The following is a 25,303-nucleotide window of genomic DNA, read 5'->3' on the forward strand; positions in this document are numbered from 1 at the left end:
ATTGTTTTTACAGATACGTCAAATGTCTTAAGGACAAAGTTGAATGGTTTAATGGGGCTCATATGATACCAAAAATATTTCTATTGTTCTGCCATTTTTTTTTTTTAGAGATTTCAAGGTCACCTTGATTTTTTAAATATGCATATGCAACTTATGATATATCTTTAATTATTATAGTCAATGCGATGGAAAAACTTATACGTGAAATGATCTGTCTAATTCATATATGTAAGAATTCGACTCCCGTTTTCTATTGTTAATAACAATAGAGAATTTATCTAAAAAAAAAAATTCACCTACAAACATAAAAATTAAGTTTTAGAAAGGGAGTTCATATTAACACCTTGTGTGAATTCAGACTGTCCGCGAACGAGTTAATATATTTAACCTGTGCGTCATATTGTATTAATATTTCCGTGATCGAACTCTTTCGTGCTTAGTTTCTATAATAGTTACTTTATATTTTCAAACAGTGCTGAGTTAATAGTTGTGTTGAAGAATCAAATCTTTGAGTAGTTCCTCGAATTCTTCGTTGTTCATGAATCTCTGGGAAATACTAATAAAACGAGGGGACGTTCATCTCACGATTGGCCGTTTAGTATCATAACAGATGTACGAATAAATAATATGAAACAACATTGAACGAATAATGAATAAACGATGAAGGAATTGTAATCGATTAACCAATAGAATTTCATCCGTTATTTATTATTCCAACAAATTCATATTCTAATAATGACTAAGCCTATTCCCGTGATCGGAAAATTTCCTCTGCCTTTAACCGTTATGTTAGCAACAGAGTATTAGAGTAGCAATTTTTAAATATTCTTCTGGATAATTCGTTATATTCTCGTAAAAATTTCACTAAATTGCTTCGAATCATAATTTCTTGTTCACTTTTGGACCGATTTATGCTCTGAAAATGAAAGATTTACACGAAGATACGATAATACCTGAGTTCGAACGGACGCAAGTATTTTAGCTGGTAACACAAGGGTTAACGAGAGACACGAATAAAAAAAGAATCCAACTCCGAACACACCCCACTGACTTCATTATTTTTTCCCCAGAATACACCTCAGAAGCCGAAGCACTATCGTTCGCCGCATGGGTGCCTGGGTTAACGATCGTTTCGCGGAGGAGGAGGCGGTCCCGATTAACCAGGGCCCGGGAAGAAGGAAAACTTCACGCATTCTGGGCCACGTTTGCGATGGTGGCGGTCCAGGTGCGATTCACCAGCCTTCAAAGAACTTTAAATCGTTCACGTCCTCAGCGTTGCTGTTGCCGTTACGCCGTCAGTTCACCAGACAGCTGTACGAGTGGCCGTGCTTACCGTTGTTTAAATCAAGGACGAAACTAAACCGGTCCAGGATCGGTTCGATCGTGATTCGAGCGATTTAACTGTTTGTATAACTGGTGTTCGCGTGTTGCGAGTGCTACGAGAGAGAAGAAGAATTCGAATCGAAAGAAGGAAGACAACAGGAAAATATATATATCAAAAATATATGTATATATACACGTGTATAGGTAACTCGTTCTATTGTTATCGAAGAAAGAGGATAGGGAGTAGTAGTCCGTTCTGCGAGACGAAATATCGCTAGAATTGAGGAGGATCTACGGCAAGTTCAATGTCGTTACCTTGGTTCTCAGACAATCGCACCTGAACGGCCAGCCTTCTCCTCCTCCTTGGCGGCGTCATCATGGCCGAGTGGGACCGTGTGAAGTTCAACGGCGAGGAGAAGCAGCTGACTGAATCGAACGAAACGATCGAGTCGGAAAGCATCAGGGACGACGATCGTAGCGACGAGTCGCGCGGTGATCTGAACAACGGTGAGATCGCGCGGGGGAAGCACGATGAGGAGCTGTTGATCGAGATGAGACGCTCGTCGAGCGTGGCCTCGCAAGAAACATCGACTGATACGAGACATCGGAAGAGTGGCGAAACGACGGCGTTGACAGTCTTAAATTCTATAGTGAAGGATAATACACGGTTCCAAAAGAATCCCGACCAAATTAGTATTCTGTTCGAGGAGCAGTCGAAATCGTTGAGCGATCAGAGCTACGAGAATGACGTGGTGATCGAGAAGTCCGAGGATGAAGAGGACATACGGTGTTTGGAGAGGACGTATAACGGGTCTGAGGAACCTGGTTCAAGAATAAGACAGGAGGCGAGGCAGGAGTTGAGCAAACTATCGCAGAGTTTCAAAAGGCCTGTCAGCCTGCACAAGGACGACGCGTTTAGCCCTCAAAAACGCAAGAGCGTGTTCACCGTGAGGAATTCGATCTCCCCGACCAGAATCCTACCATCGAAGCATCTGCTATCTTCTGAGAACAGCATCGAGAAGCTCGTCAACGGAAGATCGCCCAGGGAGGACAAGCAGCAGCATCATGTGCAGTTCAACAAAGACTCGAAGAAGCAATACTCGCGGGACGACAGGTCGCAGCCAACCCCGTCGATACCTACGTCGGCCATCAGTACTTCCGAGGATAACTCTAGCTTGGGTCAGTTGTGCGAAGGTACGCCACCGGATGGGGGCTGGGGATGGGTAGTAGTCGTGGCTGCTTTCTTGGTCAATCTCATAGGGGACGGGGTCACGTTTTCCTTCGGTGTGATATACGTCGAATTTCTGAACTACTTCGGCGAGGGCAAGTTCAAGACTGCCTGGATAGGCAGTATATTTATGGCGATGCCGTTGCTGTGCGGTCCGGTAGCAAGTTTCTTGACGGACAAGTACGGCTGCCGACGGGTGTGCATAGCGGGTAGCATCCTAGCCACAACAGGTTTCGTGATCACATCCTACGCGAACTCGATGGCTGTCCTGGTGTTCACTTTCGGCATCTTGCCGGGATTTGGTCTATCCCTTTGCTTCGTTACAGCGGTGGTCATCGTTGCTTATTATTTCGACAAGAAGAGATCATTTGCGACAGGTTTATCTGTTTGTGGCAGCGGTATTGGAACGTTCATATGCGCCCCATTGACGCAGTACCTTCTCGGCGAGTATGGTTGGCGAGGGACGACGTTGATTTTAGCTGGCCTTTTCCTGCAGTTAGCCGTGTGTGGTTGTCTGATGAGAGATCCGGAATGGACGACCACGAGGGTGAAGGCGAAGACCGAAGAAAGGCGGAAAAATCGTGAGAAGAAGAGAAGTAGGATACAAAGTTCTAGCGTGGAATCATTCTCAGCCAACAGTTCGCTGAACACTCTTACTATCATGGAGAATCTGCGGTTGCAAGAGGAAGAAGACAAGGAAAAGCTATTCTGTAGTCTGCTCAGTCTGCCAACCTTCGTCAAGACCGGCGAGAAGGTCCCCTCGGAGGTATTGGAGTTGCTCAGCACGCGGAAAAGCGTTTATAACGTGCTGCTGCAGAATTATCCCAGTCTTTTGATATCCTCGAGGAGCTTCAGTGATTCTGGAGCACTTCACGACCAACTTAGCACCCCGTCGGCGAGATTCACGGCCACGCCCAGTTCGTTGTGCGATCTCAAAGCTGAGGAAAGCAAGGACAAGGAACACCTCGTTCAACAACAGTTGAACTACGATCAGATCGAACAGCAGGCCGACTCTGCGTGGCGTCTACGCTGGTCGAAGAAGAACAATCAGGACAATGCGAGGAGAGCCAGCACCCCGGAGAACCCAAAGAGGCTGCCCGCGGCATTTCCAAAGGATATCAAAGTGCACAGGCATAGTTTCACCTACAGAGGTGCCATGTTGAATATAAATAGGCTGAGGGCATCTAGTTGTCCGGATATTTATAGGAACTCGATGACCACCATCACGAAGACGAAGCTGGTTTGGTATGCTGGGCTTTGGGACCCTCTCATGGATATGCTTGACTTCTCGCACTTCGCCGACTCGCGTTTCTTACTGTTCGCGATCAGTAACTTTCTGTTGCACACCTGGTACGACGTGCCTTACGTCTACCTGACGGACAACGCGATCGAGATGGGGTTCAGCGAGACCGATGCTTCCAACCTGATATCGGTCATTGGGATTGCCAATACTGTCGGCGAGGTAAGAGAAAACATATTTTTATTTTTCAATTCTTTGCAGATTATATATTGCTTATTGTGCTCTTCTGAGCAGTTATTTACACGAAGTAGTATAATTTTCTTGAGGTGAGACACCTAGAAACGGCCTAAGTATAGGTAAACTTTAGGAATTCTTTGTTGATAACAATGAAGTGAAAACTTCTGATTCTTTCTGAGTGTATAACCGAAGCCTTCTGTTTTGCATTTATATTTTTCTTTTTAAATCAAAATGTTACAAAATGTCGCAGTTCTTCGGTAGCTTCGAAACCCGTTTTCATAAAACATTCATCGTTTGCGAACAATTGAAACATTCGAATTTAAAAATATTATTTAAAATATAGCGTACAGTTTTTTCGAAATTTTAATTATTATGGAAATGGTAAGCAATTGGAGTGCAAAAACTTGTTTTTGCCCCAACAAATTAGATTTTAGATTTAAGTTATAAGAAAGAGACTGTCGTCTAGTCATCTTATCGAGTGTGGTTTTTTTTCAATTTTCTAACAACTTCATGGCGTAACAACGAGAAGAGACATATTCTATACAATCCTCTAGTTTTTCTCTAAGAAAAGTAGCTCAATTACCTTCAAAGTTATAAAATGTTATTTTCTTTCATAGCCGACTTTAGGAATATCAATTTAAACATTGATTTTTTAAATATATAGAATATACTGATATAAGTCAGAAATCACCAAAATTCCATAACAAGAAATAAATCATTTCATATTTATTCGTAATTTCGTGCAAACAATAAACTTTCACATGATATTCATTTTTACCTTATGCAGTATCACTTCTGCACCGGAAAACTTTCTCGTTATTCTTCTTTTGCTCTTTGCGCTGAATCTTCTGTTCTTTCGTTCAATTATTTCCTGTATTGATTAAATCTCATACAGCGACTGTATTGTCTGAAAATTCACTGATAAGTATTGAATTTTATATACTATAATACTAATTGCCTGTAACATTTTCGATAAAATCGGAGATCTTTCATGAAATAAATAAGCAACAATGTTGGCTACACTTTCAGATATTGCTAAACCAGAGTAGAGTCTTTGTGGCAGCATCTGTCAGTTCAAGTAATTCCTATTCTCATTATTTTCCTTGTTACATCCTTCGATACAAGGTTACGATGAAATACTTATCTCTACTTAGATCTTTATAAATGTAAATCTCTGTAAAACTTCCGGTGGGAATGATTTTTGATTAAGGCCTCTGTTCACTCGCACCCGGATGCCTCACTTCGAATGCCTATAACGTTATTATTTCAGCAAATTCTTTAATGAAATCATAAGTGAATATGTTTCAAGCATATTACTACGAAAAAATATATTAAATAATTCAAAGAACGATTTTTCTGGCTCTATTACATACATGTCAATTTAACACCCTTTAAATGTTTATTGCAATATCTGAGTAAGAAAGGTGAATTGTTTACATAATCGTAAAGTCTTTGTTAAAAACTTCTTTAAATTTCTGTAGCATGTTGGAAGCACATTCCAGATAGGGATTTTCTAGTTATTTCTGTATTTTTGGTAGGTCTTAACTAATTGTCTGCTCAAAATGACTAATTTTCTGATTTAGAAATGAGAATTAAATGTAGGCGATCAAAAATACATAACATTATCGAGTTTAGAGTGATGGTGAATAAAATTCCATTAATGCATCTAGGTACGACTAAAGTGTATTCTATTTAAATATTTAGTACAATATCCGTAGATTCATGTGTTGTAGTTTACTTAGTGATTCATTGTAATGAATTATGTTTCCTCTAATGTAAGTTACATCTTTAATCCGAGTAACATGGTTAATTATGATCAATGATAGTTAAAAAAAATGTATTTTCCTTTCAATTTATTAAAACATTTAGAAAAAACAAGATTTTTTCTTTCTACCAGTTTAAAATATTTAGAAGAAATAGGTTTATTAACATTTCCTCAACTTTTACAAGTATTTGATCTTTAAAGGAAAAATAAGGACGAAAAGTATCGCGACTGGCCGTAATTGTTAAATATATATTTTTTTTATTTACAATACAAGAAATTATTTTCTAGTTTTTATTATAGCAATTTAGATACTTAAAGTACAGCTAAATTTTATTCTACGTTAACTATAAAATACAATCACTAAAGATGCCTAGTGATTGCGCCATTAAATGTAATAACAAATTATGTTCCTTCATTTCTCGTTTAATCATCATCCTATAGAAAGTCCTTAGAATTCCTTAGCACAGAGTAATTGTTATTGTGAATATATAACAACCGTAGAAACATTAACCTTAACATCCCGCGATAGAAATGCACAATACACTTCGTTTTACTTAACGTTCGCCTGCCAGTAACGTGACACATCGATAATTTCAAATATCGACGTTCATTGTTCACTTGATTCTCCTACGTGGCAGACTTTGTTCCTTTATGCGGTCCGATATTAGTGCGCTCCACTGCTGTTTATCGGTCATTGAAGAATCGTTATTTCCACCTGCCACTATACGAAGACAGTTTCTTCAAGGCATGCTCATCGTTGTGTACAAAGTTTCTAAAAATTTGGTTACCACGACATTTCGTTTTCATCACCTTCTTTTCTTGTTAAGTAAGAGAACTTTTAATATTTCATTAATGCTTGGTGATTTATAAATGTAGTGAAAGTAAAAGTAGCTACTAAATAATTAGTTAGTTCTGTAATGAAAAATTCGGTTACAACAGTTTCATAAATAAATAGATACAGTCCTAGCAATACTCATTCAAAGAGAAAATCGTTCAGTAATGACAGCTGAAATGAATAAAATATTTACGAAACTATTAACTCCAGGTAATACGAAATTTTAAGAATTTTTTACAGTAATTTAGTAACTCCTGTGATACAACTTTTCACATTTAAAGTTCACGTGTTTATGCATTCTATAAAATCTGATTCATCCAAACTGTTATCAAAATTTCGTTACAGATTTGGGGAATTCATATTGCAAAAATCGCTTCGCTTTAAAAGTCTCAGGCTGAATAACGCTCTTATCGTAGATCGATGACACGTGGAAGATTGAATACTTTGTTAAATCTGGAAGCTCTTTAAACGTCCGTATTACGTCAGTCTCGTCTTAGGTCACCCAGTGACACGGCACGTCGGGTTCTTCTCACCCTTTCTGATCGCATTTGATTGTAAACTCCCTTCGACCCTGAGCTTGCGTCAAGCAAGGATTATTCGACGTGTGTGTTGAAGAGATTTACGTATAAGCATTTCTTGGGAAATGAATGCCTTCGCTATCGATTCTACGCTGGAAAATACATTTTTAACCTTAATAAATCTCGGTTGAAATCTGATATACTGTTCTACGGATTTATAAATGAGTTCTGGAGAATTAATTCTCGAGGGGCAAACGTTATGGATGAGTTCATGATTAACGGTAGCTAGGATTATTCAAATATTGGTAAATATTCACTTTAAGGGAGGTAGCTCCGATGACTTTGAGCTTAAAATATGTTGTCAAGGGCATGATTTTAAGTAACTTTTTTCTATACGTGTTACTGTCGCTCGGCCTTAGTTATCTAAATCTATTTGTAAAAATTTATCTGGGGAAACAGAGCCGATGGTAATTACACAGAAAAAGGGAAACTGCTCGTATGACCTTGTCTTAGACATATGTTGTTTAAGTCGTTGCTTTGACCGAGTGCCTGGTGCATTATATCCTTTGGCGGTCACGATTGGTTAAACAATTGTGAACATTAAAAGGGATATCTCATTTCTATCGGTGAAAAACGTGGATTTTGCATCATTTTTTATAGAAATAAGTACGTATGGATGTTTTTTAATCGAAACATCGCATGTGTTTTTTCTACACTTTCATTAAATTTCATAAACTTTCCCAGTTAAATTTATTCAGAGATACGATTTCTAAAACCCATAGATCAAACTGGTACTCATTTGAGAAACTTATGGGACAACGGATTAATTTTTACATGTGCAATTATTTAAACATTTTTTTCTATATGATTTGTAGCACAACTGCGTTTAGTAGAACTAGTTTATCGTTAATAATTCACTAGAAAAGAATGTAATTTCCCAGTTATATTAAAATTCTACAGTTATCTTTTATTAGTGTATAAATTTACTTACTACAGTATTAATATGTATTTTTGAAGTACCCTGTACAGTGTTCAGTAACTTAGTAAGTAAAGAAAGGAAATAATTTATAGTTTTAAATTTAAAACTCTTTCTTCTAGTCGTCAAAAGAGTAATTAACAGTTCTCATACAAAAAGTGATTATTGGATCCACATGACATTAGTCTTTTAGTTCATGATCTCTTTCAAAATTGCGCTCTTTAAGAATACTTGTAGTCAATAATTTGTTAAAGGAAAAAAGAGTTCTATGTTCATGGTGAAGCAACATTTACTTTGAAGATTAAATGTTGATGATAGAATAACACTATTTAATTTCAATATGAGAAAATTTAAAAATAATCATATTGGTTACGTCCAATTATAAAAGCTATATAGCCGAATAAGCATGGTAAAAATGCCTTCAAATTAAATTGACCGGGGTACATATCATTCGATAAAGTTTTCGAAGAAAACCTTTCGCGCAAACACTTACTAGTAGAATAGTTACGGGATGAAACGCAATTTACAATTGAAGCTTCAATTCTTTCGTTCTTTTTTATAGAAAATTATGAATAAGGTCATGAATGTTTTGTCCATTGTCCTGCATATAATTTTTCACAATTTTTTTATACATAGAAACAGTTTTTTACATTTTAAAATGTTTATATTTGCACCGTATTTGTAGTTTATCATGGTTATTATTACATAATACTTTTTACGCAAAAAATCTTAAAAATATATGTGTATTAATAATCATAATAAAGTGTAAAACTATAAAAAATTAACCTGTTAAGAAGAATAATCAAGGTAATAATATAAATAAATATCCATTTTTATCTTTTCATGTATGACAATCTTTTGAGGAAACTGAAAAATTAGATGTTAATAATCATAACAAGCCACAAGAACCTATAACCTGACATAGTTTGTAGCTAATGAATTCTGCCACACTGCCTCGAGCGGTTTACACTGACTCGTTTTAAGTGCGCGTAAACGCATTCTCTGCCTCCTTAAAAAAGGAAAAGTTGGAATGATACACCTTCGCAAATAATCTGAGAAAATAACATAAGTAACTATAATATAATAAATCGCTAAAACATTAAAAATATAATTGCAGCTACACTTGATAACTTCAATGAAAATCTAGCACTCTAAAATATTTTTAATTTTTTAAACACCAATAATGCAACCAGAATTGTAAAAAAATTCGGAGGTATACGGGCTGATGTGCAAAATATTCCTGATTTTTAAAAAATAATTTTCTATAAAACAGGACGAAAGAAATGAATCGTAAACTGTAAATTACGGTTTACCCGGTAATTAATCCCTTACCCTATGATTTATTTTTTTACTGAGATCGATCTGACTACTTTGTTATTAATAATTTATCGAAAATAAGAGAAAACTCCAACCTCATTACGTGTCACCGTGCGCTTGAAGATGTAATAATCGATAATAGGGGAATAATATGTAATTTGCACTTAAAGAAGTTGAATAATATTTGTGTTTGTTAAATTCTATTTGAAATTTTCGCCACGAGTCTGACACGATATTGTAGGGCAAGGGGTTAACATTCCAGCAGACGTAGCGGCTTAATATTTTGTACAAAAGATTTTCTTTGAAAGGCATCGAATGATATATAAAATTATATATTTCGGGCACTTTTACCATGTCTGTTCGGCTGTACCCTACACCACGAATCTGACACAGTTTTATGGGCTAAAGGGTTCAACCGCTTGGCTTGGAATTTATTCGATTAATTTAATTTTGCAATGTTGGGTTAGAGATAAATCGGAGATACAACGATAACTGTATATTATGGTATATATGGAATAAAGTTACGTTGCACGCGAATAAAATGACCTTAAATGAGAAACGTGTAATTTTGTTTTGGCTCGAGTTATCAATCACGTGTTTCAGATGTTGCCTCGAGCCAAGTGGACGTAGATAAAACACACTTCAACTATATGAAATGAGTATACCGATTATTATTTGGGAAATCGAAGTTCAATAGAAATATGTCCATGTATAAATGTATATTAAAACCAACGTGAACTTATGAATTTCGTCTGTATAAAATTCCAATTAATTGGTTTATTAAAAAAATAAAAAGTTACAAACAAAATTAGTTTCCATAACTGCATATATATTATTACGTTAGAAATAATGGAATTTGAAAAGCAGTAAATATTTTCTGAAAAAAATGATATGAAACTCATGCGTGAGATGCATCAAGCACATCAAAGGGCATAGTAGTAGGATGGCGGGGTGAAAAGTACCCTTAGACCGATTTTTCTCGAGAAAGTTTCTTTCAGTGGCTTATCCATAGAAAATATCGTGCACTAATTTTCAGCCCCCCCTCTCAACTTTAAGGGTAGTTATATACGTAAAAACAAATCCGAGACATTTTTGGCATAGCAATATATACAGCTGAGAATGTTTGAAGATTTTCCGGCTCCAAATCTTTAGCGTGAAAAAAAACTCCAAACAAGTAGAAACACGTAGACTTCGCATTGAAGCTTTTGAGCAATATGAGGCTTTATAGAATTCTAAAATATTAAAAGTCACATAATATAGATACTATACAAAGCACACCGCAGAAGTTAAAAGTATTAATTACGGTACTGCCAGAAAGGCTTCTAAAAATTAGTTTCTCATTTTTTTAACTATGGCGTAGCAGGCCAAAAATCTGAAGAACCTGAGAATGACTGTGATACTAATATGTCCGCTACTGTAAAAATTAAAAGGTTGTCGCTCGGAAGCTTCACTGTGAAACTACATTTTTCTACTTTTTTGGAGCTTTTCATTTTTCATGCTAATGATTTGGAACAGAAAAATCGTGAAAAATTTTCAGCCATACACTGCTATGCCAAAAATGTCTCCGAATTTTTTCACAGTTTTTACGTACCATTAAATGGGGAAAATAGGACGAAAACTAATAATTCAAATTTACCCTATAACTACGCTTCCGATTGATATAGAGGGTTGAAAGCTGGTGTATAACGCTTTCCACAGGTAAGCCACCGAAGGAAACTTTCACGAGAAAATATGAACTACTTCGTTCTAATATCTACAATCTTAACCAACAACATGTAGTTTGTTGCAAAATCCTTGGCATTTACTTCAGCTTCTTAAAATTTTACACGCCAAATTAACCTCCGTAAATATTTTAGATAAACTGGTAAACAAATAGTGAATTGTATGCACATGAATTTACCAGGTAAAGTAGACTGCATATTGTAAGACTATTTAACTTGGTGATTACTTTCGGTTCTATGCCCAATTGTTGTTCATCCAACAACAGTTGTTGCGCAAAAAGTTACGAAAGTTGTTTTATAGTCAAAAAATTGTACATGGAAAGATTGATGTCCGAGAAGTTGAAGTTGTATCATCTTGTATAGGCGTTTCCAATGGGAATTACCGGGGCTTTCTAAATTTACTTACCCGTACGGCATTATTTCAATTGTTATGGTTGACATTTATTTTTTATGACATTACTAAACTTCAGATTTCACGAGTACGCATGACAAGTATCAATGTACAGAATATAGTGTGGAGAAATATTTGAAGAATTTAAGAATGCTGTTATTTTAATTTCCAAGTTACTACAATTTTTAGGAGAAGAAATTAGCTTCCACTTAACTCTTATTCCTTTAAATCACTTTGGAAAATGTTTATTTTACAAATATATCTGCCGTCAGACTGTTACAATTTTCAGCAATACTCAGAAACTCTTACTCAAAAGACCTTTACAAAAAAAATAACTTTTTCGGTGGACAAATAGTCTGGTTTTACGCTTCATTGTGTATATTGTTTACGGAAATCACTGTACGACGTTTAGCTAACAGGTTTTTCCACTGAAGTTCTAAACGTACAGATGTATTTTTAACTTAGGATTCTTAAACTTTCCAACAATGAAAATGTCCCCTTGAGACGTCGAAATGTGCCAACATTTGGCAACTATTCGTTAGAAAATCTCAGTCTACAAACTTTAGCTGACGGTTCAATGGTGCTTGTTATGTAATATAATACAATTTAGACATGGTACAAGTATTGATACTTATTTATTTATTAATTAGAATTATTGATTTACGAAATAAGAAAAAAATCTAGAATGACATGCGTCTTGTCCACTTTTCTAGAACAGAAGACTACTTCCGTGATTCACTGAAACGTCTGGAAACAACTATTGTATTTCTGTCAACATTGTTACGTGTGTCAATATCGAATAACATAATAATTGTAACTTTGTTAGCGATGTTAACACATCATAATTTTTTAAAGATTTATCGTTTAAAATGTAGATTTTTCTAAAGGTATATTATCTAGAAAGAGTTGCCCATGAAAAGTATAGTTGACTACTAATTTTCTTGTACTTTCGCTTTTATTCTTAGTAAGTAGTAGTTTTTTATTATTGAAATTTTTTCTGGTGTTATTTATGCAAAACAAATAACCATAAGCTTTCGCACATTATTCTATAACAGTATTATTAACGATAAATACATATGCGCATCATTTTTGCAGAACCATATTAAAAGGTTCGATCGATGACTTTTTAACAACTTCAACTTTTTTGTTAATGCAAATACAATATTCTTAAAGAATTATAAATGTATTTTTTCCGTCTTTTTATAAAGACACCGGTATTTTCGGTGTGTCTTGATAGTAAAAGTGATGGTAAAATCTGTTCACCGCAGTCCTTGCCAATGAAACCGTCACACAACTATTTTCATTTCTCTTTATCACTTTAACCTCTTGCATTATGATTCATTTTATGACCAAGTTTGCAAGAGATACGTAATTGTTAGCAATTTACCAACAATGTTCTATTTAATTCGTATTAATTAAGCATTAATTATATTTGATAAATTTAATTTAAAATGTTTATAAAGGTGTCTCATACAATACTCTAGTTAGCATTAATTATCACGTTAGTCGAATATATGGGTGGCACAATATTATTTGTTCAAAATTAATGATAATTTGATTAGAAGCTATCAGATGTAAGATAGTCGAGAGAAATAATCACCGTGATAAAATCTGACTTTTCAATTTTGCTGTCATTGAATCACGTGTTAGAATTTTAGAGGATTTTTACAAGCGCTGGGTTGTCAATCCCTAGCAGCTGTGAATTACGGGGATGAAATATTAATAGAAGTTTCTGCGAAGCAATCGGTGATTGAAAAAGTAGTAAGAAAAACCATTGATGTTTCTTTTCAGGTTCTCCTTGGTTGGGCAGGCGACAGGGCATGGGTAAACGCGTCCATTGTATATGCAGTGTGCATGGCATTCTGTGGTGCAGTAACGGCTTTGATACCCAAGGCGGTTAGAAATTACTACTTGTTGTGCGTAATTTCTGGTGCTTTCGGACTATTCATCTCGGCGAACTACAGTCTCACCAGCATCATCCTCGTCGAATTGATCACACTGGAGAGGTTCACGAACGCTTATGGCCTGCTGCTTTTGGTTCAGGGTGTTGCTAATCTCGTAGGTCCTCCGCTGGCTGGTAAGGGGCAAATTAATTTCCAACCTTTCTAATACTTTACATGCTACCTAAGGGACAGGAACTATGACATTCATTAGATACACTAGGCACACTAGCTTGCATAGTAATGATCACCACAGGTGGGATTAAAGTACATTACGAATAGGTTCGATTCTAACTGAATCATTTGGAACGTTTCTGGAATATTTCGAGAACGGAGAATAACATTTTCAAGTAGACTCAAAACCTAGATAAGATAGGTTCGAACTCTTTGGAAGTATTTTAAGAGGTTATGCAATCTTCGAAGCCTAAAAGAATTGACTGTATCTAAATGTTTCGTTGCCTGTAAGTATGTGGTAGAAACCAAGGTTTTTATGCGAAATATTCAAGAACATTTGAATTTTATTTTCATATTTTTCCTATTATCAAAAAGTACAAAACGGTAATGTCACACAGCTCTGCATTGATCGAGACATTCATTGTCGTTCATAAGCTGCCATTTTTTCACATTTTTCAAGATAATTACAAAATCTATTCTCTGAAGATAATCTAATTTCATTTTGCCGCATGAATGTTTTATTTTTTGGCGATAGGAAAGCTCTAGATACTGTCAAATTTGTAGGCTTCCAGAGTTGCTCGCTTAAAAATGTAAGTGGTAATTTCAAGTATAATGGAAGTCTGATCAGCTACTGTTTAATTTATTACGAGAACGTTTCATCAACTTACAAGTTCTCGAAATTAAGATACATTAAAAATCTGATAGATACTGTCGATTATCCGCATTTTACTCGTATTCAGAATTCGAGTAGTGGAATTTATTGTTGATAGTATTATTAGCAAGAAATACTTTAGTTGTTTATTTGAGAGCCTAAAACTAACGTGTATGACCGAATTACATTGCAAGTAAAGCGAATTTTCATTATTAAAAGTGAGTTGGAATTCCAAGTACTGCATTGAATTTGATCTTCTTTATAGTAATCAGAATAATACCGATCAATACTATCGATTCCAGATCGTAGGTTATAATACACCTTATTGAATATCATTGAACATGTAGCTATCGAAAAGTATGACATTGCTATTTGATATCTTTCGAAATAATAGATGTTCATTCGATACTGCACTAAAATATTAATATGCTGATAAGTAGGATTATATTTTATTGATTAAATAAAATTTGATTGATTGATTCATTAATTACTTACTGATTTACTGTTTCATGATTTAGGAAATCTTAGACTTAAATCTTATCTTTTTTTTTACCGTAAAAATATATATAACATATTTGTAGTTAAAAGTAATAAAGTGTAATGATCGAACAGTAAAACAATCCTGCAATGTGATTTATAAACAATTGAAACGTTTAGAGCAGATTGAAGAGGAGATGAAAAATAGAAAAGACAGGTATTAAAGTGTAAATGAACAAAAAAGGAAATGAAGAAACGGCATTAAGCTTCAAAGGGGTGGTTGAAATTTTATAATGTTAATAATCGGGTAAGATATGAATAATATCTCATCAAAAGGAGCATTTGTAGGTATAGCGAAAAGATAATTTTAATTAATGTTTATGTGTAATAAGATAGACATATATCATTTAACTTTGAAACGCAAACATTTAGATGCATTTTCTAGATGTGAGTGCTTCATATGTTTAAATATCATGACTGCAACAACAATCAATTAATTTCCACTGAAGTATACACTTCCAAGAAATACCCGTGGTGCGTATTAACTGTTCAATCCAATATTTTGTGGTTAATTAATAAATGGACTAATAAAAGAAACACATAAAAACGTACGGAAAAATAGAAATCGGAAAATGCCCTGTACCGAGAAACGGAACTTTTAATTACCTCAGATTTTCATTAACCCTAATAGTACCACGTGTTTTTATAACGAATCATACCACGATGTGACTCTCAGTCACTTATGAGAATAAAAAAAATGATTAAAATGTTATTGTTTTTGCTTATAGGACCAAAATTTTAGAAGTCTAAAAAAACTTTTGGAAATGCAATATGAAATAATCAAAAAATTTAAGTAAAAAGTTTAAATGTGACTTCATAGTCACATCATAGTCCGATTAGAGTTAAATGCGTGCCTTTCTACAAATCTAACTTTCAATAAAATAGCGATTGACTCATCGTAAACCACTTGAAATGACACATTGGTCAATGAGTTCACTTAGTGCGCATCCCCCTTAGACTTAGCAACCCTATATACTACTTCATAGCACGCACATTCACACTTAAAAGCCATAGAACACTTAGCATAACTTCATGACATTTTAAAAAAAGAATAATCGGAACTTGAGAAATTAGTTTCTTCGAAATATTTCATATAATTAAGTAGTCGCGTTTAAAACAACAATTTTAACAGTGGTATATTCAAAACTTGACCAAAGTCGTTAATAATAATAATTAAAGCTCGTCCACTCCGGTTTACTTCTTTACACAATTCGCCTATCGGAATAAAATTTAATCGAGTTGATCATTTCGCAGCTTATATTTTTATAGTGCCTTCCAAGTAAATAATTATAAATAATTGTTACGAACTTTATTCAAAAGTTATTCGAAATAACGAATATGCAATGATAAATAAATTTGATCTGATCGTTATATACGAGTAACGAATAATTAATATATTCGCTATTCGCCCAAACATTGGTCGAGGATAATCGCATATTTCTGTAATATATGCAATTATTGTTCTTTCATCAATATTTTCGTATAATTAAAATTTCTCAAAACAGGCAAGTATAAAAAATAGATGACTTTTGAGTAAGAGTGTACTTTCATTTCCACATACACGCATGCACACATCGTGTTAGGATATAGTACTCATAACGTTTTATACACAGACACTTAACCTAAATTCTCATAAACAATACCTCGTTTAAGAACGAATTAATTGCTTTTTATTGTTGTCATTATTGCGGGCATATTTTCTATACCACCGATTTGAATTCGTTCAATGATAGGTACTCTAGCAGTGAGCAATAAACAAAATATTCAATTTACATTAAACAATTCCAAACTAGTTATTTTCACCATTTCTTAATTTTAGTGTTAATTACAAAAAAGTGGGTTCATTGCAGAAGATATTGTTCAAAATAATAATTTCATAAACCATCAACTGAAATTGCTTTCCTTGTAATTGTATTACAATGTATATTTTCCTTAAAATAATTAAGTCTCCATTATTTAATAGAAGGTACTGTATCTGGAACAAGTTTGCGATTATGGTCGACAGCTTACAGTGCATTCACTAAGATTTCCATTAACTTATATTTTATTTTCCCTATTGCCAAATCAATTTATTCAATGATTTTTCAAAAAAACCGTTTATATCTTTTGAAAAATTTCAAGCAAAGAAATTTGGTATGTATCATTCTGATCTATTTAGTATCTCTAGTGGTAAACATAATATATGTATGAACGTCACTTCAATTAATTTATCAACGAATATTAATAAATTTTTCAAAGGCCGCGTTCTTAAAATAATTCATAAAAGTCAGAGTTCTCAGGAGAATACTGCAACCCGAAAATAATGAGACGAAGCAGATTATGACCGTGTTCCTAGAACGAATGTAGGACACCAACAATTAGTGTTTGGTGCATAAAAGGCGCGGCAGAAGTGATTGGAATCTCTCGTTCTTCCGCTTCAGGGATATTTGAAAATTTCTGGAGCTGTACTGAATTCATTTGATTGCTGAAGGCTATCGGATGATTGTTCTCACCCTTGGTCTGCTCCGGTATTGTATTATATCTACAGACGTACGCAGCCTCGTAAACAGGGAAGCAAGCTGGCATGACGTAATAATAAGAGTCGTGTCTCATATGATTCACAATCGGGGATGTGGCCTTGAGCGGTCAATTGAATCTGATCCGATTATAGTGGACACTTTAAACAGAATTCTTTTTAACGGGTCACCATGTCGTTTTCCAGTTATATAAGACACCTAGAATCTCTTAATTGTTTTATCGTGATAAAAAACAGTGTGTATTCCTGTTTCTCTCGATATTTCGAACGTTTATTAGTGCTGATCATTTGAATGGGGTTGCGGGTATGTACCACAAAGGGAAATCGACGATGTTTCTTCGCTGTTTCTTTTAACACTTTTGTTTGTTTTCACGATCAATTTCAACTTTAAGATCGAAGACCAAAATTCCTCATTCCAGATCTTACAATAGATTGAAATAGATATTAAATTTAGGAGAAAAAGTTATTTACATCTAGATTGTAACGCATATATAACATGTTTACAATTAAATTGCCGAGTTTGAAACAATTCAAATTAAGGAACATTCATTGTCGATAGTACTTCCAGTTTTTAATTTTTAATTTTTAATATTACAAGGATTAAAATATTGCAATGTATTCAGCAAATAACTTACGAAATAATAAAATAAAGGAATTCAGAATATAGAACTTTATGGAAATGTACGAAATAAAGAAACATAGAATAGTATTGAAGTATTTTGATTCCGTTTTAATTGATTTCAAGTAAGTGACGAATCATTATGGATAAAATCCTAGACATCATACAAGTGGAAAAAGGAATACACATCTGTCAATTGTAATATCACAACATACTATATGTATTATTATCGTTTTTATATCGTATTATGATATAATGACGTATTGTATATTCTGGTAATAGTAGCGCAATTAACGTACCTCGGCTATTTTCATAAGAGTAACAAATATCGCTAGAAATGTATATTTTGAACAATTTTTTCCTCTGACAAAAGCGTCGCTATTTTTTAGTTTCCAAGGTAATCACGAAAGATTGTCGCTACTACTATGTAATTAACTTCTGTATGCATAACCGTGTAAATATGAGATAGTCACAAGTATAACCGTATGCTAGCCACTTTGGTAGCGGCTTAAATCAATGAGCGATTGATCTTCTCTAGTTACTTTAGTGTCGTACGTACTTTTGTACATACAGTAGGTCTCACATTTTGACGGACTACCTACAAGCAAAAAACCCATGCTTCTACTTTACTATTCTGGGACTTTTGTGAGGGAGAGTACAGTGCAGCTTTCAGGTTCCCGATCGCGATCTAAAAGCTAAAAGTGTAGTTACGACAACAGCGACGCCTCAGTTTCGGCGTGTCCTTGTTATTGGCTGAGTCGCGCCACAAAGAACGCACGCGAAACGGAATACGATGAAGTGAGATGTATGTATACGCCTCTCGCGTTAGCGCCATCGACCCCCGAGCTAAAAGTGCACAGCGGCAAGGGGACTCTTCCACTCGCGATTCTCGGGCCGTCTCAGCTTTCGACGCATGGTCAGTATTGGCACGCGGTAATAACAAAGAACGAGGGAAAAGAAAATTCTCTATAGTTTTGTATCACTCCGTCGCATTCAGACTCGCTTCCGTCCCTTGTTACTGCTGCGTGGCAATAATGTCCCCTTGCTTCTGTGCACTTTTAACTTGAAGGTCGATGGAGCTAACGCGAGAGGCGTACAGTAAATGGTATGTACCGTCCGTTGCAGCGAACCTGGCACTCTCGTCTGAGTGGTCAGATTCGAAGGCCGTACGTATTTTCGGCTTTGGTACTTGTATGATTCGCTGAGGCGCTCGCGCACACTAATCGGGTCGCGTAACAAAAAGCTGGAGGAGCCATTATCGAACTCGCAATTGAACTCTTCTCGGAACCGCAAAGAAGGGATAGGCGGACTTACCGAGCGATTGTTTCTATCCCTATGACGAGTGTCAGGTTCGTTGCAACGAACATACAAATTGGCGTCGAATTTCGTTTCTGTGCGGCAGCGAACACGGAGGCTTGGCTACCATGTTTCTTGGAAGAATCCAGCTGGAGCGTGCGGCCGATTCCCTTTGCCCCTGTGCACTTTTAGCTTTTAGATCGCTGTCGGGGACGTACAAGCTGCATTGTACAGTCCAACTCTGACGAGATGACAGGCTACCCGCGAACGATCACGTCCGAGCAGCAAGACGACTTTTCCACTCACGATGTCGGGCTGCCTCGATCTTCGACGCGTGGTTGGTATTGGCGCGCGGCAATAACAAAGGACGGAGTCAGATGTAACGATAGAAAATGAAGCTGGCGGCACTACGACTTTGGTTTTTATCGTTACATTTCACTCTGTCGCATTCCGTCTCGCTTCCGTCTTTTGTTACTGCGACGCGGCCAATACTGACCACGCGTCAAAGACCGAGTGTATTGCCGCCCGGACTTGTCGCTCGCGGATAGCGTACCATCTCGTCGGAGCTGCATTGTAGCTACGTAAAATCTGAGAAGATCCAAGACTGAACTGACGAACGTGCGGCTATGTTTATGGTTCTCTCATAGACACGCTCACGTATAGAGATTTCAATGTAGTGGTAACAAAAGTTTTTCGCGATTGTCTTGAAAACTAAAAAATAGCGATATGTCTGTCAGAAGAAAAAGTTGTTGAAAATATGCACTTTTACCAACATTTGCCAGTCTTATGAAATTAGACGAGGTACGCCACTTGCGCTATTATGACCAGTTATTTTTAAACAGGTAATAGAGTTGCAGATCTTAGAAATTGGTTAATTAATTTGCGAGCACGATAATTCCACAAACTTTAATAAACGAATCTTTTACATTTTCCATCGTAAATTGATTGAATAATTTGTAAGAAATAATTTATAGGAATTAGGTTGATGAAACGTTATTAAAATTCCATTAGCATAAATTGGAGGTTCCAGGAACAGAGTAAAATAGTATTCGATTCGATTGTTTCAGGATGGCTGTACGACATCACGGGCTCGTACGATCTGTCCTTTTACTTGGCCGGCTTCTGCATCGCGCTGAGCGGAATTCTGCTGCTGGCAATGCCTTTAATTAGCCTGTATCGAAAATGCGTAAACGGATCGAAGAAAGAAGAAACCGATAAAGATTTTTCGAGCGTGAACAGCGTTTAAATTAGCCAAGGCTCGTCGGGATCGATCCAGAGCGAAGAAGAACTGTAACCGACGAACCAAATATACGCTTGTTGATATACTACTATTGATCCAACGGAATTTATGGAATTAACACTTCCAATGAAAACTAAAAGGAATTGCAACTCGTCACCGCACTATTCGTTTCGAATAACCGCGGGGGCCGTTCACTTCATCCCGCTGTAAAACAGTCACGACGGTTTTACATTTTATTAAAACGTTTGTGGTTCCTTCGTAGTATAGCGAATTGCGCGTGTAAGCGTGATCGATTAATGTGTTCGATGTGATCGACCCACGAAAACGTTAAAAAACGTACTCGAGTCATCGGTTTTTTACTACGGAAATATGTCCATTTTTAATTTCGATCACGAAATTTAATGGGAAGCTATCGGATTCGAAAAAATGATTGAGAAATAAAAATATCAAAGAGAATTAATTAGTTTGTTCCCAATCTACGAGTGAATAGAATCATCTGTTTCGAAATCATATATAGACAAGATGAAAGAAGCTATGCGTTGATCTCTTTTAGGGGATCATTAAGTTCGAGCATCGTTCGCGAAGAGTTTCGTTTTGGTCTTCAATTGTTGAACATTGAAAACACTTTGAATCTCAGGATAAACGCGAATGATGAAACTGATAAAATGATCGATCAAGTGGTATCCGTTTTACATATTCAAGAAATTAAATTTTTGTTCTACCATCTTTTTTCCTTTTTCTTTTTTGTAATATTTTTTGCCTATTTTTCCCTCGAAGCGTTCTGTTCTGTGTAAAATTCATTCATTTCGATTTAAGCATAAAATCTGACAGGTTATTTGCAAAATAATGCCAAAGATATCACTGTAAATAGTTGTGTGTCACGCGAAGATAGTGGTGAGGTGTTACTTCGAATAATGTAGCGTTAAAATATTTTTCTCATTTTGTTAATTTTATTGTTAATTATGAATTATTAATCAGAAGGCACACTGGTCACATTCACGCCCATCTTATCGTCGCGAAGGTATCGTGTGACGCGCGTGTTTCGTTAAACACACGTACGTACATGCGGTTTTTCGTTAACTTTTCTTTTCTTCCAGTCTCTAACAAAGGCAAAGATAAGCGTGACTGATGAAATAATGAGCCGAACCACGTTCATTCGGGCGTTCCTCACTGAATTCTCCGTTTCGTTTTTGGTTCGTGTGCGTGGTCGTGCGTGCAAATTACGTTTGAGAAAGGAAAAACACAAAGGGAGGAGGAAAACACGAATGTAAATAGGCGTATATGTATATACGATACGTGTATATAGCTTTTCTGTGATGATGAATCTGAATTTTATGAACTTTTCGAGCTGTAAGTAACAGACTAATACCTCCGTTTCCATACAGTGTGCGTGTGTGCGCGCGTGCATGCTCACCGAAGCACGTTTCCAGTTCGTTCGCACCGCCATTTTGTTTGCTCGAGCAACACGAAGCAATTACAGTATGTAATAAGTTTTTAGTTCTGGTACAGTATCCGGAAATATTTCATTCAAATTTAACGTATCGGGGCCATTTTGAAACGTTGAAACTGGAAATGACAATCTTTTTCACTGAAATGAACCTAATCTAACTTCGAATCTAACTAATCAAATTTTTTGTTCTGAAAGTGCCATTTCGGTGGTATTTTAGATCGTTATACCGACCATTTTTCTGTCGACCAATTTACTGATTGTTTGAGTTTGGATTACATTTTCTTAGGAGAAGATGCAACAGGAAAGACTTCATCCACACGCTCGCATTTGAATTTTTAATTACTACAGACATTCAAGCTTACGTAACTGTCACAAAGAACCTTACACACCGTTAATTTATTTAAACTTAGACTAGGATTTAATATACCGTCACTAAAATAAATAAATTCACTTATTGTAGTTATTTATTTATTTTAATACTATTAAATTCTAACGGATCCGAAATTATCTAAGAAAAATAATGAGCGGTGTCGCAGGCGTTTTTTATAGCAGTTAATTGTTAATTTTCCAGAGGTTTGGATTTGAAGCGTGTGTTGGTAAAAATAAGACATTTGGAAAGAATGCGGGTCTAATTGCTCAGAATGGAAGGAGACTTGCATATAGTCACATGATTTTTCAGCTGTAACGTCTCATTTGCCAAAATGATTGTACAATATATGCGGATCCGACCGCGTCTTATGTAGAGTATACAAAACAGCACACATCAAAAGATTCCTTAGGTTTTTAACCTTAAGGTTAGATTCAAGTTAGATTTGGATTAAGTTTATTTCCATACAAACAGACTGATTCTCGACTTGAGCGATTCAAAAACCGAAATGACAAATTTGAACCAAAAATGTTCTCTCCCGGATACTATACTATATTCTATTTTTGTTTAAATACGCGCGATTGTTAGTGATCATTGTTTAAACTTCCGGCGACTAAAAGATCGTCTGGATCCATCGATCGAAGAAGAAGAGCGAAACAGACTCCCGAAATTTCGAAGCAGCGCTCCGAACAAAGTGCGCGTTTACCAACGATTAATTTTCCTTTCGATTAACTGTCACACAGCCTTAATTGCTAAATAACGTAACGTTGTCTGTCCTGAACCGCGGCGCGCGTTAGTTGTATCCATCGCTAGGAAATCGAGTGACGAATTTTCGGTGGAGGATACACCGTATATGGCAGCTGAATTTTTGTAATGAAATTTAATGGTAAGAAAAGTAAATTACGATAATCGAACATGGACGATACATTTTATTGAATAAATACTGACCTAAAATAGTATTTCGTAAACATGGAAAACCGAAATAAAATATATTTTATTTTGACTATTATATTTGGTGCTTTTGTGTTTTCTCATCGATCGGATGGCCGCTATTTCGGATTATTTGATTAATCTTACTTTTCATACTTCGAATAAGGTTTTCATGACAGATCTTCTGTGTTGTCCCCGTACTTGGACAATAACTGATTTCACTGTCAGATTATACTAATATTTACACGATTATTAGAAAAAATACGCTACACCAACATGCTCTACAGAGCTTCCATGGGATTTAAATACAACATAGATTTGGATTTTAATCATTTGGTTTGGAGTAATCTCTCACGCATGATTGAAATTTTCGTTTAAAAGTTTCAAAAACTTTCTACTCGTCATTCCCTATTATTCTATATAATATAATGTTATTCTTTCATAACTGCAGAAACAATTTAATTGTTTTCAAAAAATGAAACGGACACACATGGTTCATTCGATCGTTGATTAACTTTCAACCCAAGTGATTAAATTTTGAAGCGGTAACCAGTTATTATCGAGTATATTAATATAATTATGTTGATTCTGCGTAAAGTAAAATTAATTGATGATTTTCCGTGGGTCGAAAAGGATGATTTTGTTTATTACAGAGAATAGCTGTCTTTTACAATTAAAGATACTATACATAGGGAGTTTATTAGGATACTTTTAGCGTTTTATATTCAAATAAAATGAAATTTTACTACAATCTTGTACGAAAAATTCGTGCAGCCGCTAGCTGGATTACCTATGACTAAGTCCCTCAATAATTCACGATAGTTACTAACAAGGTCCATCTTTCTACGAAAGGAGAGGAGTCACGTGTTGTCTTAAATGTTTTCATTCTTACGCGTGCGTCAACGAATAATGTATTATGAAGTTTCCTAATTTTCCACTAAGAATCCACTAGGAATCATTTTAGAAAAATCAGTTCTAAATACGTTGTTATTCGGATAATGTTTAATTATATAGATTGTGCGACAGTTTTACAGTTACTCGTATTGACCTTTCGTTTACTTATTCAGTTAGTTGCAGTTTATTTCTTTCTATTTCAGAGAAATCTGAAACATAAATATTTAAACACGTATGTAATTACTGTTCACCTTTTCCGTGCGTAGCAGCGGTCTAAGGTTCGAAAGTGCACAGGGAGAAGGGGAGACGTCCACTTGCGACGCTCGGCTCGGTAGTTATGGCGGCTCAGTTTCGGTACGCTTTGTTATTGGTCGAGTCGGGAAACAAAGAATACAATCGAAGCAAAACGCGATGAAGTGAAACATACTGGCGCCGAAATTCTTTTCTGCGCGGCGGTGACAGCTTTTTATGTTCATCGAATCTCGGAGACACGGAGGCCTGGCTACAATGTTTCTTGGAAGGATCGAAGTAGCGTGCGACCGATTCCTCTTGCCCTTGTGCACTTTTAAACCTTAGGCTGCTGCTATGACGGAAGAGGTGAAAAACAGCACTTCTATAGCAGCGTTTCTCAAGTTAGGAGCCTCGGTTCGATATCAAATCTCGTTTTCTTAATAAATCGCAAATTGATGGTAGCTACTGAAGAGAAAAAAATTGATTAATTTGTGAAAGATTTTTAAAACATGATTTTTGTCGTGTTGAAACAAGCTGTCCTATTTAAAATCGTTGCTGTTCCATTCATCCATAGACAAATTCAAATAATAAAACACGAAATTGTAGGAAGCATTTGTTAGAAGTTGGTTTAAATTGCTCTTGGTAGAAATGTTACTGAATGTTATTTTTCACGTGTAAAGCTTATCGTGAAGTATGTATAATTCCGTTCGTTTATGTACTATAAAAAGGTTAGACTCTGTTCTATTAAGTTCTTAGAAGTGTCACATTATCCAGGAAGGTTGAGAAATGCTGTTCCATAGTACCGAATATAATACCTATATTCCGTAATCATTTCATATCTGAAAAATCTATTTTGATTATCACAAAATTCTTCTGGCACAGCTCACGTACGGGAATGCTGGATCGT

At 35.7% G+C, this 25,303-nt stretch overlaps 1 protein-coding gene across 1 annotated transcript; it reads left to right on the forward strand.

Annotated features, from left to right (window-relative positions):
* The first annotated feature begins 1,375 nt into the window (after window positions 1–1,375).
* Window positions 1,376–25,058, forward strand: LOC116428892 (monocarboxylate transporter 9). The gene is made up of 4 exons (XM_031981095.2): window positions 1,376–1,527; window positions 1,651–4,013; window positions 13,343–13,628; window positions 20,352–25,058. The coding sequence occupies exons 2-4, from the start codon at window positions 1,701–1,703 to the stop codon at window positions 20,528–20,530; spliced, it is 2,778 nt and encodes a 925-aa protein (XP_031836955.1). The 5' UTR covers window positions 1,376–1,527; window positions 1,651–1,700; the 3' UTR covers window positions 20,531–25,058.
* The last annotated feature ends 245 nt before the right edge of the window (window positions 25,059–25,303 follow it).

Source organism: Nomia melanderi, chromosome 7 (assembly GCF_051020985.1).
Source record: "Nomia melanderi isolate GNS246 chromosome 7, iyNomMela1, whole genome shotgun sequence".
Classification (NCBI taxonomy): Eukaryota; Metazoa; Arthropoda; class Insecta; order Hymenoptera; family Halictidae; genus Nomia; species Nomia melanderi.